The sequence below is a fragment of the Rousettus aegyptiacus genome, unplaced genomic scaffold (assembly GCF_014176215.1).
Source record: "Rousettus aegyptiacus isolate mRouAeg1 unplaced genomic scaffold, mRouAeg1.p scaffold_m13_p_2, whole genome shotgun sequence".
NCBI classification, from domain to species: Eukaryota; Metazoa; Chordata; class Mammalia; order Chiroptera; family Pteropodidae; genus Rousettus; species Rousettus aegyptiacus.
Genome location: NW_023416295.1, coordinates 34,160,659 through 34,176,046, shown reverse-complemented (window position 1 = coordinate 34,176,046; position 15,388 = coordinate 34,160,659). Strand labels below are relative to the sequence as shown.

Here is a 15,388-nt window from a genome sequence, read left to right as displayed (position 1 = left end):
CCAAGATTAAAAAAGACTTAATCTTTCTCATCAAGGAATTTATTTTAGCCACAAGTAATATATTTGACCTAATTAAAATGCCTTTCTCTTAGGAACCCTGCTCAAAAATACTTTGAGATAATAGGGACATGCTTCATTTAAATCTTTTATCAGTCTCTATCTGTTTCCAAGGTGAGGTATAGTGCCCACTTAAGTATAATAAGATACAGCTGGAAAAGCCAACCGAGTTTAATATTCTTCTTCCTTGAACAAATAGAGAGCAAAGAGGGAAAAGAGCGAGCAGAGATATTTTCATGAATTTCCATTTTTATATACATAAAAAGTGAATATGCTCATACCAAGAAGTTTCTCTCCCAGCATGCTCAGCTGGTCCACATTGAGACCTCTCTTGGTGACAGAAGAAAACTGCCAACTCAGCACCTCTGAAAGCTGAGCCCATCGTGCACAAGGGGGGTTCAAGAAGAAGGACAGATTCTAGAGAGAAAACACCCAAAAAGGTTAAGGCTACTGAAAAATCATCAGTCACAAGCTAGGCACTAAAACATGGCCTTTCCCAAAGTTCAGTTCCAGTTTCTGTGACAAACAAGTTTTCTCGGTAGAAGAGAAATATAGTCGATTCCCACTGACTGCAGAGTCACAACTGTGAATTCGTCTACTCACTAAAATTTACTAGTAACTCCAAAATCCATACTCTGGGCACTTTTACACTCATTTGCAGTTGTGCCAATGCACAAAGCAGTGAAAAAGCTGAGCTGCCCAACATATATATTTTCAGTTGAGGTCAAACCAAGTGGTGCTCTGCTTCTTTGTTTCACCTTTCGCATACTAAACAAATGTCATGTTTGAGATCTACTTAAATAGTACTGTTTTTCTGCATTTTTGTGTTGTTTTGTCGGTGATTTCATCGTTTAAAATGGTCCCTAAGTGCAGCATTAAAGGGCTGTCTAAAGTCCCTATGTACAAGTAGGCCATGATGTGCCATAGGACAAAAATGCCTGGGTTAGATAAGTTTTTTCAGGCATAAGCTACAGTGATGATGGTCATGAGTTCAATGTTAATGGATCACAAATGATCAGGTATCTTTAAAGAGACACTCACATAAACAAGGTTATGTATTGACTGGTTGAGGAAACATTGTGACCTGAGGCTTCCCCCATTATTTGGGGTTCAGTATTTGCTAAATCAGTGTTCATAATGACTAATGGACTTAAATACAGTGAATAATGAGAATCGACTGTAATTAATTAATAGTTAGTAGACACATTCTAAAACTGAAGCATGCTTATTTAGCTGATGTATATGTTTTAAAGAAATAACAATAAAGGACCTTTTCCACAATAAAAGTTATATTAAATCATCTAATTCCTGAGCTTATTCAGATAGAAAAAACATCATAATCCTCACATCTAACACATACACATGCTTCACTTTTCCAGAATCACATGAGATCCCTGGCAATGCCACTTGAGTTATGAACTTGTCCCTCAACATCTGGCCCTTAGGGGCTCTTCTAGATATGCAGAAGCTTCAGCATGGGTCTTTGGCTACCCCTCAGTATGAAACAGATATGTTTTCCATACCCTGGGTTCTGTCACCAGCATGTTGTACCACAGGATGGAGGCCCAACCACTTGGGAGCTGGCTGACGTTGGAGATCACCACGACAGGCAGAGAGGTAGTCTAAAAGATGACAGAGACCTTGAAAGCATCCGAATCACAGAAACATCACCTTCAGACCACCGCGCAGCCTCAAAACTGAGCGAGGGATTATTTGTGAATTTGCATATGTTTTATACTTGCATATCTTAAAGTTATGTTCTTTTGTTCAAAGTTTAATTTTCTCTTGAGATATCTTTCAGTTAAGAAGTAAGTCTCAATGTTTCATATAAAAACCAATAGGATATCTCAACTGAAATTCTCAGCTTATAGAATTGGAAAGTTAATTAAATTATCTACCTTTGTGAATTGCTAAATTAAGACAGTATTAGCTGGAAAATTTCACCTTTTTTAGCAATTAGGTAAATATCTCTAAGACAAAAATTGAGAATTAAAAAATATATGTAACAGTTAAAAGTAAAAATAAAGTTTTCCATATCTAAGTCATGTAAATCTTACCTCAAGGTCAATGACCAAACCAGGCTGGCACAACTGGGTTTCAAAACTAAGGGAGTGAAGCTCTTCAGTAACGATGAGAGGGCCCTTAAAAAAACAAAAAGGAGGGGAAAGATTATAGGGATTCATTAATAGATTGTTCAAGAACCTGATATGCGCTACACACACTGTAGAAAGCCTGAGCCCAACCATCTGCAATTTAGAAGATTCTAATTTTCAATAATCTATCCCAGATTTATTTATTATAAGTATCTCAATATTATCTCAAAGACAAGACTTCTGAAACTGTGGCAAGGGTTATAGATTAAGGGAAAGAAATGCTGATAGGGAAACGGCAAGTTCTAATGGGTTTACTCATAAGACTTTCTGGCCCTCAGCCCCACCCTTCCCACCACAGCCGGGCCTGGTGTGGGCTACACACTTCTGGCCCACAGGTGGGTGAGAAATGCACATGTGTTCCAGTGTGATTATCTACCGGAAGGGCTGATGTGCATAACCCTGGCAGATCATAAAGTGCTTTGGTTTGGGTAGAAATGTTACAGTTTTCAAAGTGCCTTTCTACATATTATCTCATCACACAACTTAGAACCAGAGAGGCGCAGCCACTATCCCTGCTGACAGGAGAGGTCACAAAGCCCGTAAAGGTCAAACCTGGACGAGGCAGCAGAGTCTGTACACTGCTTTACAGAATAGGGCTGTCCCGCGGCTCCACACGACCTCTACTGGCTGCGGTGTGGAAGGACTGCACGCGACGCGGGCAGAGGGGACAAAACGTCCCAGACCAAAACAACTGCGAATATTTGGTCCTCTGTCCCTAGTTTGTTTTGGAATGCATCACAGACATAAATCCTCAAGGATCTGGCTCTAAAAAGGAAACTGATGGAAAGATGATGCCAGAGCGGGGAACACAAGGGCAGGAAAACCCGCTTGGCACACTTGGCAGTCACAAAACTGGCCTCTAGTCCTAGCTCTGACAGAAATTCCCTGTTCACCCTTAGCTAAATCCTGCAAACTTTCCGCGATTCAATTTCTTCACGTGTGAAATATGAATAACACAGAATCTCATCATACCCGCTCCACTAGGCAGTCTGTGAGAGTCCAGTAAATTCATGTGCAAAAACATTTGTAAACCATTAAGCATGAATGCAGTCTATTTTTACTGTAATCACAGATACACCAAGTCCCCAAGCTCATTCACGGCTCTTCCCTGATGAGTCTGAACGCCTCTACGAGGTGTCCCCAGCCACCAGGGCACAGAGCCAACCTGGACAGACCTGCTAATTGGAGACCATTTACAACAGAGACAGACTCTTACCTCATTAGTTCTGTTGCCGGCATTTTTCTGTTCCTTTAGTTGCTATAAAACAAGAAAACATCTTAGTAAATGACACAATAATGGTCAGAGTTGCTATTTGCATTTACGACTCAAACCAAAATCAGGACTCAGAAAGAATGAGGATGTGAAATTATTTTCAGAATGCAGAACTAAGTGATGAAACGACCCGTGAGTGGGGGTTCACAAGCAGGAGTGCCTTCCCCAGCAGCCTGACAACATGAGCAGCATGGAGTTCCACGGATCCCAGGGAGCTGAACCCTGCTCGCTTCCCTGTGCAACCTTTCCCTGAATGATCCCCCATCTCCTCCATTAGCTGTTCCATGTTCCCCAGGATCATGGCATAGCTTCTCCCCACCTCCACAGCCCAGCAGGGTCTCCCGCGCTGGGCCCGACAACTCCTGGCCCAACTGATCTCCCTCAAACACTTCAAACCCTGAAGCTTCAAAGGAGCAACTGAGGGCCCTGAGAGCAGCTGTGGACACCCTCAGACTCTTGGGTTTGGACCAAGGCTCTCACACAAGGTCTATCTTCCTGACTATGAGTTTGTTGGTTTGAAAGATGGTCACCAGTGAGAAGGGTGCCTTGAACCTCCTGCAGGCTCCGACCCAGGGAGTGCACAGAGCTCAGCGCCAACACATCCTCAGAACAACTCGCATCCAGGGTTTTCCAGAGGTAGGCAAGAACGCACTGCCCACCTCCACACCCCCTGCTGGATGTCTACTGCCTGGTGGAACAGGCCCTAGTCCTCTGGAGATTAAGTGGTAGAGGCAGTAGCTGTGTAAGACCACCAGGAAGGAGAATGTGAAGGGGCTGAGGACAGACTCCTGGGGTTTGCCACACTCAGAGAGGGGAGAAGAAACAGCCAGGATGTGGGAGCAATAATAACCTTTGAGAAAATTGCAAGTCTAGAGTGAGTGATCGCTGAGGTTGTGGAGGCAAAAAGTGCAGATGATTTATGTGTGCACTGGTCTGTAGAATGTTTTACTGAGACTGCTGCAGCCCAGAAGAGGTATCTCTGGGAGAGAGACTGCGGGAAACAGAGTGAACTGTCCTGGGATAAGGAGGAGGAACCGAGATTCCCCAAGCGCTAGTAAAGGCATCAGGCACAAACTCTGGGACGTCTCCTCTTGTGGGGTTGGGGGGTGCCTCCACATCACACAGTTCACAAAGTGCCACTCTACTGTCCAAAGTCCTAATAAACCAGACACAAAGTAAAAGAGGGGAAAACTGGTCTCCCTACCAGGTGTCGAAATTCTGCCGCCAGACTTCCATTGGTGGACTCCTCCATGTTCATCACTTTTGTATGAGTGCCCAAGATGTTGAATTTTCTGAAACTAGACAATATGGGGTAGAAATACTTAAAAGGCTTGGAACCATTAAACAAAGAAGACAATAAAATATAGTGCAAAGTACTTTACATACCCTTTTACTGTATTTCTCTCATTCACATCTCTGCAAAAAAAAAAAATTATATATATATATATAAAATCATGTGTATTTAATTTTGAAATAAGCTTAAAAATATAAAGTGTATGTATAAATAAAAGAGCAATAAAAAACAAATCTGTGTCTGCAGGTTTTTTGCCCTTTCATTCACTCACTCATTCCTAGCACCAGCTCTGCCAAGTATCACTGGGTAATAAATCATCCAGACTGTACCAGTTTCAAGGCTAGCCCCAGCAGACCTAACACGCTGCTACTCTTAGCCACTTGGAATGTCACCATGTGAAAATGCATCTCTGAGACATGACTGGAGAAGGGCCCAGTTATCCTAGCTAAGACCTCAGACATGTAACTAGACCACCCAGCGACAACCAAGCTGGCCCAGACCAGAAGGACCACCTACAGCCCACAGAATAAGAAAAACAGTAAGTTACTGAGTTTTAAGTTACTAAGTTTTGTGACAGTCTGTTATGCAGCAAAAGCTAAGTGATAAACATTGAGAACCAAATGCGATGGCAGGAAAAACAAAAGCATGGACTGTGCTATAAGGAAGAATATTGTTACAGAAGTGGAAAGAGAAAAAAGCCAGAGAAAAACTATTTAGATTATAATAAATGGTTCTAAAACTTGCAAAACCAGTGTGTCATGCATATCAACGAAAGCATTCGATATGTCAAGGAGCGGGGAAGTGACCTTGTTTCTTTACATGCATGGCTAGCTCAGTGCTAGTTCAGGGTCTATGGGCAAAACGGGGTGGCCTGCTCCATTCAGACCCCTGTGAGAGATTCTGTGCACTCCTGGGTTCCTACTGCCCAGAAGAGAGAAGGGAGAATCCAGCAGGCCCTATACAGGTCCTCCCAAAATGCTGTCAACTTCACTCCAGAAACAACCCCACACTGGCTGCAAAATCACTACAGCCTGGAGGATTGTCAGTCTTGTGTTTGACCAAAAGCCCCTCCTCTGAGGCTGGCCAGGGAGGAAGGTGGTGAGCCACATCTGGAGGCTTTGAGACTTGATCAATACAAGCTCGTATACATAAAACATACTCATTCTTTTGTTCATTTATACTAGCTATAGGGGAAGTTCCCAACATCCAGAATGGGAGCTATCACTTTAAATCTGCTAGGATCACCTACAAATGACCCCAGTGCATAAGACTGTATTTGGTTAACAAAACCAGCATTTCCATAGTACATGCATCTTAGATAAGATTAAATATATCTTACTTGTCAAATAAGACTTTGACTTTCAAATTATAATTCAGCTCTTGCAATTTCACCAACAGTCTAGAAAGAAAAATAAAAGTCATTACTTTTATTTCAATTTATTCATCTATTTCAATTTATTTATTATGCCAATTAGCTATCACAAACATTTCAATAACCCCCACCCCCTCCAGCTTTTGGTTATTACAAACAATGGAACTGACATTCTTATGCATCTACTTGGGTTTTCTCTTTTTTTAAGTGTATCTGTAGGATAGATCCCTAGCTGTGTAACTAACTGCTAGGGCAAAACAGGAACATTAGATCCTGAGAGAGAGCAGCACTGATTTAACACTCCCCCAAGACATTAGTGAGGGTACCTGCTTCCCTACACAGCCTCGCCGACATTGGGTTTTAGCAAAACTTCTATTTTTGGCCAATTAGGTGGGTAAAAAATAGCAAATATTACTTTTACTAAAATTTGTATCTCCTGTTTTTCCTGTTGGGAGAAAATAAAAACTATCACTCATAACCAGGAATGGGAGTCACATCTGTAATCACTCCAGGGTGTTGTGGAAAAATGGAAGGAAAGAGAGCTGGGTTCGGGTGTGGCTCTGCTCCGTGAGGCTGGAGGCCTTGGGAACAAGCCCCTCAAGTCTCTGGTCTGCTCTCCTTAGTGTGGCGGGTGGATGGCATCAGATTTCTAGTGTACTTTCCGGCTGTGAGTTCTAGGACCCTGTGCGTGCCTGAGTGTGGCACCATAACACCAGCAGCCAGGAAGCACCTGTGGACTTAACTGGGGAGCACCCCAGAAAATGGGACTGGGACAGTTCTGAAGGCAAGTGCAACTTTCAGAGTAGCAGCTGCTCATCCTTGGAGGAATAGCTAAATGAATGTTGCCAATCAGAAAAAAGTAAAGCCCTATTTTCTCATATGGAAGCATTTCCACTGTTTACTACCAAGGAGAAAAATAGACTAAAAACAATATACACAGTAAAAGCTTAGTTTTTAAAAATGAAATACTCTGTCATATAAATTTGTGTGTGTGTATGTGTGTGTGTGCGCGTCTATGTTTAAACATAGGTGTACTCAAATATATATGCACAAATAAATATACAAATATATTTATTTTTATATTTGTGTAGACATGGACAAAATTCTGAGAGGCGTGACACTAGGCTGTGATGGTTTACAGATATTTAGATCACAGACAGCTTTCTGATGAAAGCTATGATATCACCCACCAGAAAAATATATGCGTTTTAAGTCAACACTCACATATACTGCATATAGTTTTGGAGCTATATAAAGCTCGGGTCATGAGCTTATGCTCAAAAAGAGATGAGTCTACTAGAAACTTTTACTCTCTACCATACGATTTCTGCAATTCTGATTCCTTTTTACAATGAACATGCATTACATTTACAGCTGGAAAAAATTAAGGTGTGTTTGTGTATATATATATGTATCTGTTTTGTTTCTATTTTGAATATGGAAGAGACATATTCTAAATAAGAATTCATATTAAGATGCCTACTGCAAAATTATCCCCTTTAAAACACATAATAGTGCTATGAAGGTGTGAACTATGTGATAGGAAGCGGAAGAGGTTACATGTTTTCTTTATTACCTCAACTTCACAGTGAATTGTACCCCAGTCTTCAAAACCAATGGCCTCTGAGGATGAGTTGGCATGCAAGGCTGTCTTTCCACTACAAACGAGCTGTAAATATCCAGCAAAGTGTAGATAGATTAGCATTTCCATTAAGGCTGAGGCAGTAAAAATGTGTTTTTCCTTAAGAGGAAAGGGGGATAGGAGGCTACAACCTAGATGGTTTTAAAGATTCTAACAAGCTGAATGAATAAAGTGAGAACTTCTAGTTTGTCAGTAAAGAAATATTCAAATCTAATTTGCAATCAACAAAAACAGGGTAATTACAGTGATCTGTGACACTCTTCTACAATGAAAATCCTGAATGGGATCATAGTCATTTACAATTCTGCATGAAGAATCAAATTTGCTCTCTAAAACACAAGTAAATGTTCTTCATTATTTCGAACTCCAATATCTAGGCATTCTTGTTTGGACATTAGCCACAGGGAACCAAAAACATTTTTATTATGTCAAGTTAGCATTAAAAAAACCCTTGCAATAAAAACTCTAGTCTTCTTCTCAGTGCCATATTTGGAACACCTATCATGTGGACAAGAAACTGTACAAGGAGAGAGGACGACAGAGGCATGTCATCCTTCCAATTTATAACAAAGGTAACGGAAATATGAAGAAAGCTATATAATAAAGTCTGGAATGGGAGAGGACTACAGGATGAATTGTGCAGATCTGGAAAGGAGATAACATCTGTTTGGGAACTCTGGGAAGGTTTCATGATGAGATATAAGCTGAAACTTTCAGGATGATATGATTTTGAAAACGGGTAGAAGAAGAGAAGGCTCTGAGGGGTAGGAAACATTGCTAGGAGAGGCATCGAAAAGTAAATGTATAGGATAGGCATGAGGTCAAGTCTGCCTGAACATGGGGCATGTGTGGAGGCTACCTCTGCGATAGCCAGCAATGGCCAAGCAGCGGGGGCAGGACAGGAGTGTCCAGTGGAGGAGGCTCCATTTGGATTAGCAAATGACAAAGAACCAGACAGAACTCTGCCCTGGGACAGTGCCAGGTCATAGGGACTAGGGGCTGAGGAGGGGACCACGTGGAGGCTACTTTGTAAGAGTTCAGGAGACTGGTTTTAAAAGCCTGAAATGAGATGAGGTCACGGAAAGAGAGGGCCAATATCATGAGGTTAAATGTGACAAGCCTCAGCACAGCCTAGCTACAAGGGAAGGAGAAGGAATACGATGTACCAGTATCCAGCTACAAGAATGAAGGGCCTTTGGCATCAACAAGACATTCAGAAACTGCTGATCGGCTATAAAAAAGTATACATAACTCATCAAAACCTCCTAAATTATTTGAATTTCCATAAAATTTTCCTCTGGGTAAAATACTGCAACAGGTGCAAATAAATCTCCCTCAAGTTACCTCTGAATGAGCTGCTGGAAAAGGCTGAAGGTGCGGTCCCATAAGGCCTGTTTGTTTTTTGTAATGGGGTCGTGATCATAGGTGAATTTCTGTTCCAATTCCTCAAGCTTTTTAAGCTGCTGACGAACCTGCTGCAGACTCTCTGCAACTATGGTGAACCTGGAAAGGTACAAAGCGCAGGGGTCTCAATCGACAACAGTCCCAAAGCGGCCTGGATTAAAGGGAATCACGGAAACCAACAAGTGATTTTCGCAGGCAACGCATGCCATTATCTATGCGGCTGCACTCCTTACTGCAGGAAGAAATGGGGAATGCTCATCTTGGTGTTAAGTAGTTGTTATCTGGGGAGAAAAAACTCACTGACGGATTACAGCCCAGCTCAAAATCCTCTGCATACTACTAAAATGGCTTAAGGAGAGATTGGTAGGAGTAGTGGCTTCTAGGGGATCTGTGACTTTGACTGACCTGTAAGGTAACTAGGATTTAAAGGGATGAGGGGAAGAGGAGGGCAGAGGCAGGGGACACACCACAAGGCAGACACCATCAGAGGCGATGGAGGAGGCAGTGAGGAGTCCCTTAAAATTTTATATCAGGACGGCAAGTAGTGAGCAGCCCAGAGGCTGCGGAAGTGATGCAGAGACGGTGCTAGGCCTGGCTAGGAGAAGCGGCGGAAACAAAGGCTACTGTTCCACCGACCTGAAAGAAGACAATGTGCTCAATCTAGACACTCAAAATATAAGCCAAGGAGGAAATCTAGCGACTGCTTTCAGGTTCCTCCTTCCTCACCATAAACTGCCAACGGTGATGCAGCCTCTGAAACAAGTCAGGCTATGAAAGTGTCATTTTATTTGCCTGGAGTAATGACAGGAAAAAAATCGTCTCCCCAATGAAAGACACCTCTTTTACTTTGTGTTTGTTTTCATTCCTTGAATCTAGTTCTAAACACAGAGGGAGCAGCCCTTGGCCATGAAATGAGAAGGCAGGATGATGGCGGGGTGGGCGTGTTCCTGAGAAGTTCCCACCTCGTGCCTCCCGGCGTCGTTTCAGTCATGGACACCAGAAAATGGTAATACGGGTACAGCACAGTAGGAGATGGGGGGTGGCATTTGTGCCTCGGGCAGAGGCTCCTTGTGGCCTAAAGCGACCGCTACGGAGCTACAGGCAGCCCAGGCCAGTGCCTCTTAAGCCGCACCAGGTACACTGGGCTGGGAAGCTCCATTCTGACCCACAAGAAATCCGGGACACAGGCAGGCAGTTCCCAGAACAAAAACAAATGGCTACAGATAAACTGTGAATTCTTTTTGAAAAAATTAGCAACTCAGAAAATCATCTCAGGAGATCTCTTATCCTTCGGTCCTTGGGAATTGTTCCACATCACATTCCTTTACATCCCCTCTGATTGTACCTCTTCTGTCTGCATCCCCCCCACCACGCCCCCCAACTTGATCCCAAGTCAGCCCGCCCCTAGATTACACCTATATGTTCACTGTAGCACAGCTGGTGACCTTTCTATCTCTATTCCATCCTCCAGACTGCTGCCAGAGTGACCTTTCTTAATAAAAAATCGGGGGAATAAACCTCTACTTAAATAAAAAGCCTGTCTGGCTCACCAGGGCCCAGTAAATAAAGTCCCCTTCCCAGCATGGTGTGCAAGCCTCCACAACCGGGCCCTAGTGTCTTGCCAGATCTGCTTTTCCTGCCCTCCCTGGCACCCCACTCTCCAGCCATCCAACGTATAGTACTGCTGGCCCAGCTCGTGCCCAGCCTCCCCCACCTCTGCACCTCCATCTGTGCTGTTCTCCTCACTGGTCTACATGAAGCACTCCTGTTCACTCAAGAGTCGGTGCAAGCGCAATTCCTCTTGGAAGCTTTTCCTGGTGGCTCCTGCCTTTGCCCTCCACAGAACTTGGGAGGGACCTTTGTTAAAAGCACCAGCAACATTTCGCTGCACAGAATCACTACCACGTCTATCTCCCACCTCCACAATGAGAGCTCCCTCTACGGGCGAAGACCAAGAATGACTCATCCTTTTGCCCCTCAGATCCTAGCCCAATACAGCATTCGATAAATATTTACTGGGTGGATGGTTAAATGACTGGCCCACAACAAACTATTACGTCATGCAATCCTGGTTTTGCTCCCCAGATCCTAACCCAATACCTGGAATATAGCATTTATTAAGTGTTTACTGGGTGGATGGCTGAAGGACTGGCCCATGACAAACTATCATTTCATGTAATCCTAGAAAATGCCTCAAGCTATTTTGTTTTTAATAAAACATTAGGATTCAACTTGTTAAATGTGTTACATGATAACCACGTCACTGGCGTTTTGGCATAGTCAAATGATGCATCGTACGGTACCTGTATAACAGGGAGAAGAATGTTCCAACCTAAGCAGAACACGGCTGAACACAGCCATGGTGTGAACAACGCTGTGCTTTCCAAGTGAATGTTTCTGGGGCAAGAAGAAGCTGGACTATCTCAAACTCGAAACCAGAGTTTTGACAGGTCCATTCAACTAAGGCAGCTCGAATGTACACTTTATGAGTTTAAATGCTTAACCTGTCAGCTCCCAATTTTCCGCTTTGGAGAATCTTACCAGTTCTGCAACTGATCAAGGCAAGCGTTGGGAGGTCCCCCAATACAAGCACTCTGTTGTCTTTGCTTCCATTCCACCAGTTCATCGTTAATCAGGGCTTTCTGGGTAAGTTCGGTGATATTCAACAACTCTATTATTTTGAGAACTACTTCCTAAAGGGAGAGGAAGAAACAAAGTGAAATAAATTCATCTTGAATCGCTGAATTTTAACATGTTATTTTTCAAGCAAAGCAAATATTCTTTCATCTCAATTGCAGCTCTAAGCCAAGTGTTTATAAAAATAATTTTTCCTCTATTCTACGCTTCAAATCCATTATTTACAGTCTGCGACAAAAGCAACATGTTTTTCTAGAAAGTGAATCGCTACCTTTCTCTTATTGTCAAGCATTAAATACATCTTGTGGAGTAACATCTGTTCCTGTTTCTGGTCATTCTTTGCCACACCATTGGCTTCGTGTTCTGTGAAAGACAGCACATAAACATAAATGTAAAAGAAGACAAGACTAACTGAAGCCAGGATCCACATACATTTAGGAGAAATATGACCCGAATGCTGTCTGGTGATGATAAGTCAAAGTTGGGTCTTCTTCAATTTTTTTTGAACAAGAAAAATATTCTAAGTATAAAAACTAAACATACTGGAACAAAGTACTTGTTTTCAATGACCTATCTAAATTGGAAACAGTACTGTCTGGTTCTTAAATCACTGTCAGAATATGACCTAAAATGAAAGAAAGTGACAAAATAAAAAACTTTAGATAAAAAAAAAAAAGCATACCTGTAGCTTTAAAAGAGAAGTAGATGATAGGAAATAATAAGACTTTCTCTCATTCCTTTTACCCAAATCATACTAATCATCTCTCCAATATTAACCATGTTATCCTCCAAATGACTGCTAGGGTTACAGCAATACCTTATATGTTCCACACAATGCACACTTTTGGGTTATTTTCAGTTGCCGTCATCATTAAAAACAAACAACAACAAAATAGAGTGATACATGCTTTAATACATGAGAAAAATGGTGAGAGTTATCTGTATACACATGGAGCTAGAATGTTTTAAGGAGCTGTAGGTATTAGGGCAGGTAACTCCACATACCTATTAGTCTCTGTCAATCAGTGGGGTTGGCACAATAACTAAAATAAATAACATATAACTAGTAGTTATCAGTGATTTTGTCCTCCAGGGAACACCCGGCAATGTCTGGGGACAGTTTCAATTGTCACCACTGGGAATGAAGGGATAGTTCTACTGCCATCTAGTGGGTAGAAGTGAGAGATGCTGCTAAACACCCTACAATGCACAGGACAGCCCCATACACGCACACAAAAGAATTAGCTGGCCCAAAATGTCAACAGTATTGAGGTTAAGAAACCCAGGCTTGGGTCATCAAGAAGCCAAGACTAGCAATTCTGAGTCATAAAATATCTGGCAATTATGAAGGAATATTTGTTATCTACTGTAGACAGAAAAAATTTCAGCCAATGACCATTGCTTCAAGCGTTAACTCTTACCTCTGTTTTGTGAGGTTTTGCATTTAAAGTCATATTCATCCTGTAAATCTTCTAGGGTCTTGATTTCATGCTCTATACACTACAAATAAAGATATAATCAGGTTATCTACTGATCAGCTTCCAAAGAGTTCAGGAAAGATTTTCCAGAAAACCATGGAAACAATCCTGCTCCAAGACAGACTAGACTTGCAAAATCCTAATCACGTACACTAAACAATTTCTGTATCGTTAATAAGTATATATAACATTTTAGCAAAAAAAATATATGGCTATTTCCAGACTAGGCCCACTGACATCTACTTTAACAAAGTGTTTCCCTAAAAGGCTCAAGATAAAAGTTGCTTCAAAGAATGCAAAGTTTTGTCTACGGTCCTGAACAAGCCCGATCCCGTCTGATTTCGGAAGCTAAGCAGGGTCGGGCCTGGTTAGTATTTTGATAAGAGACCACCTAGGAAGACCAGGTGCTGTAGGCATAAAAAAAAAAAAAAATAAGCGATTGTAAGCTGACAAGGTCCTTGCAATCTGTGAGGTCAACTAAGGGTTGCCTCGCCTAAAAAAAAAAAAAAAATTGCAGAGTTTGGAAAGATGCTGTCTGAAGTCCTTAAGTCACGGCCACTGGCCCAGAGCCCCATGGGAGATCACCTCCCTCAACTGGAAACCCTTTTCCACTGATACAGGTGTGGCATAAAGTAAGCTTCCTTGCCTTTTCCTCTCAAATAGCTCTCACAATGGAGGGGAGAGACCATGTATCACCAAGGGTGCTAAAGCGGCCTTCCGTTTCTACAAATGTCTTGCAAGTTTATATAAAAATTGTTCTGGATGTTTTATCCTGATCAGAAATGTATCAGAACTTCTTTCAAGGAAATGTTTTTGCTCCCTTTCCAAGTCTTAGAATAAAACTGATGCTTGAGGAGGATGGGCCATGTTTTTCCTGGGGTAATGTGTAACCCCAGGAATACTTCAATTTGAGAGGTACAGATAAAAAAGAGCTATGTGGAGCAGCAACGTCTAGTTTATTGGGTGATGGAGCAAAGTCGACAGAGCACAACACTACAAGGAAGAATAAGATAAGCTCAATGTTTGGAAGTCACAAGAGGGGCCATATCTGCCAAATTGGTTTTACCAATTTGTTTAATTAAGGTTTGGAACTTCAGCAAAACTTTTCTTCTCAGCTACTTAAAGAACTGAAATCAGTTACTTTTACATTAGAGCAACTAAAACCTTTTTTCCTCTACAAAAAGTTATACAATAAATGTATATATTTTGTCAGTACTCACCATAACTTTATCCTTCACATTTCGGACTTTGCTGTCAAGCTCCTTCTGTTTGTCTAACATCACAGTGCTCTGAATATTCCCTGACTGAGCCTGTAACAGGAGGTGTATGGTTAACAGCCATCATTTCCTCTGGCGTATTTACCTACTGGTTACACTCCAAAGTCAAGTTTATAGACTATGTCTCCCCGCTACCTACCAGACCTTCCAAAATTTCCCTACAGGCTTTCCACTTGAGAATCTATAAGGAATAGCTCAGTTCCCAAAGCTCTGGAAAATGCTAACAAATTGTTAACACTATAGAAAAACTAGACTCAGTTCTTGCCTAAAATAAACAAACAGTATTTTTGAAATTTTCCATTAATTCATAGAGTTGCATTGAGCCACCAGGGAATTTCAGGGTTTCTCAAATTCTGTAGACAAGATTCTTCCTATTGTCTTAAAGCCTTGTGATTCACAGTGTCATCCCAGGATTAGCAGCACCCTGCCACTTGGGAGCTTATTGAAAATGCAAAATTTCAGGTCCTAATCTGATGATAACTGAATCAGAAACCCCATTTACATAACATCCCAGGTGACTGAGAGACATCAAACAAATAGAACTGCTGTTAAGGACTTAAATGAGTATCTGCTATTCTAAAGTAATAATGGATATCGATCCAGACTCACTAGGAGTATTAGTCCTTATCCTTGTTAATCAGAAGACTCAGACACAGCAGCACCTATTTGTTCATTACATATGGTATTCCCTGATTTATTCATGTGGCATACACTTATGAGGCACTAAGTCAAGGTCAGGCAATGTTCTAGGCCCAAGCATTAGAGTGGAAAACAAGATGGACCTGTTCTCAGAGGTCAAAT

General features: G+C 41.8%; 1 protein-coding gene across 2 annotated transcripts in view; it reads right to left on the bottom strand.

Annotated features, from left to right (window-relative positions):
• Nucleotides 1-15,388, bottom strand: part of STAT1 (signal transducer and activator of transcription 1) — a 37,386-nt gene that overhangs the window by 11,283 nt on the left and 10,715 nt on the right. For both annotated transcript variants that reach the window (NM_001323591.1, XM_016161581.2), the window contains 13 exon segments: nucleotides 339-474; nucleotides 1,581-1,679; nucleotides 2,115-2,198; nucleotides 3,427-3,468; nucleotides 4,688-4,781; nucleotides 4,870-4,899; nucleotides 6,117-6,176; nucleotides 7,726-7,818; nucleotides 9,136-9,294; nucleotides 11,737-11,888; nucleotides 12,104-12,195; nucleotides 13,254-13,332; nucleotides 14,531-14,620. In NM_001323591.1, the coding sequence (NP_001310520.1) occupies nucleotides 339-474; nucleotides 1,581-1,679; nucleotides 2,115-2,198; nucleotides 3,427-3,468; nucleotides 4,688-4,781; nucleotides 4,870-4,899; nucleotides 6,117-6,176; nucleotides 7,726-7,818; nucleotides 9,136-9,294; nucleotides 11,737-11,888; nucleotides 12,104-12,195; nucleotides 13,254-13,332; nucleotides 14,531-14,620 (1,210 nt within the window).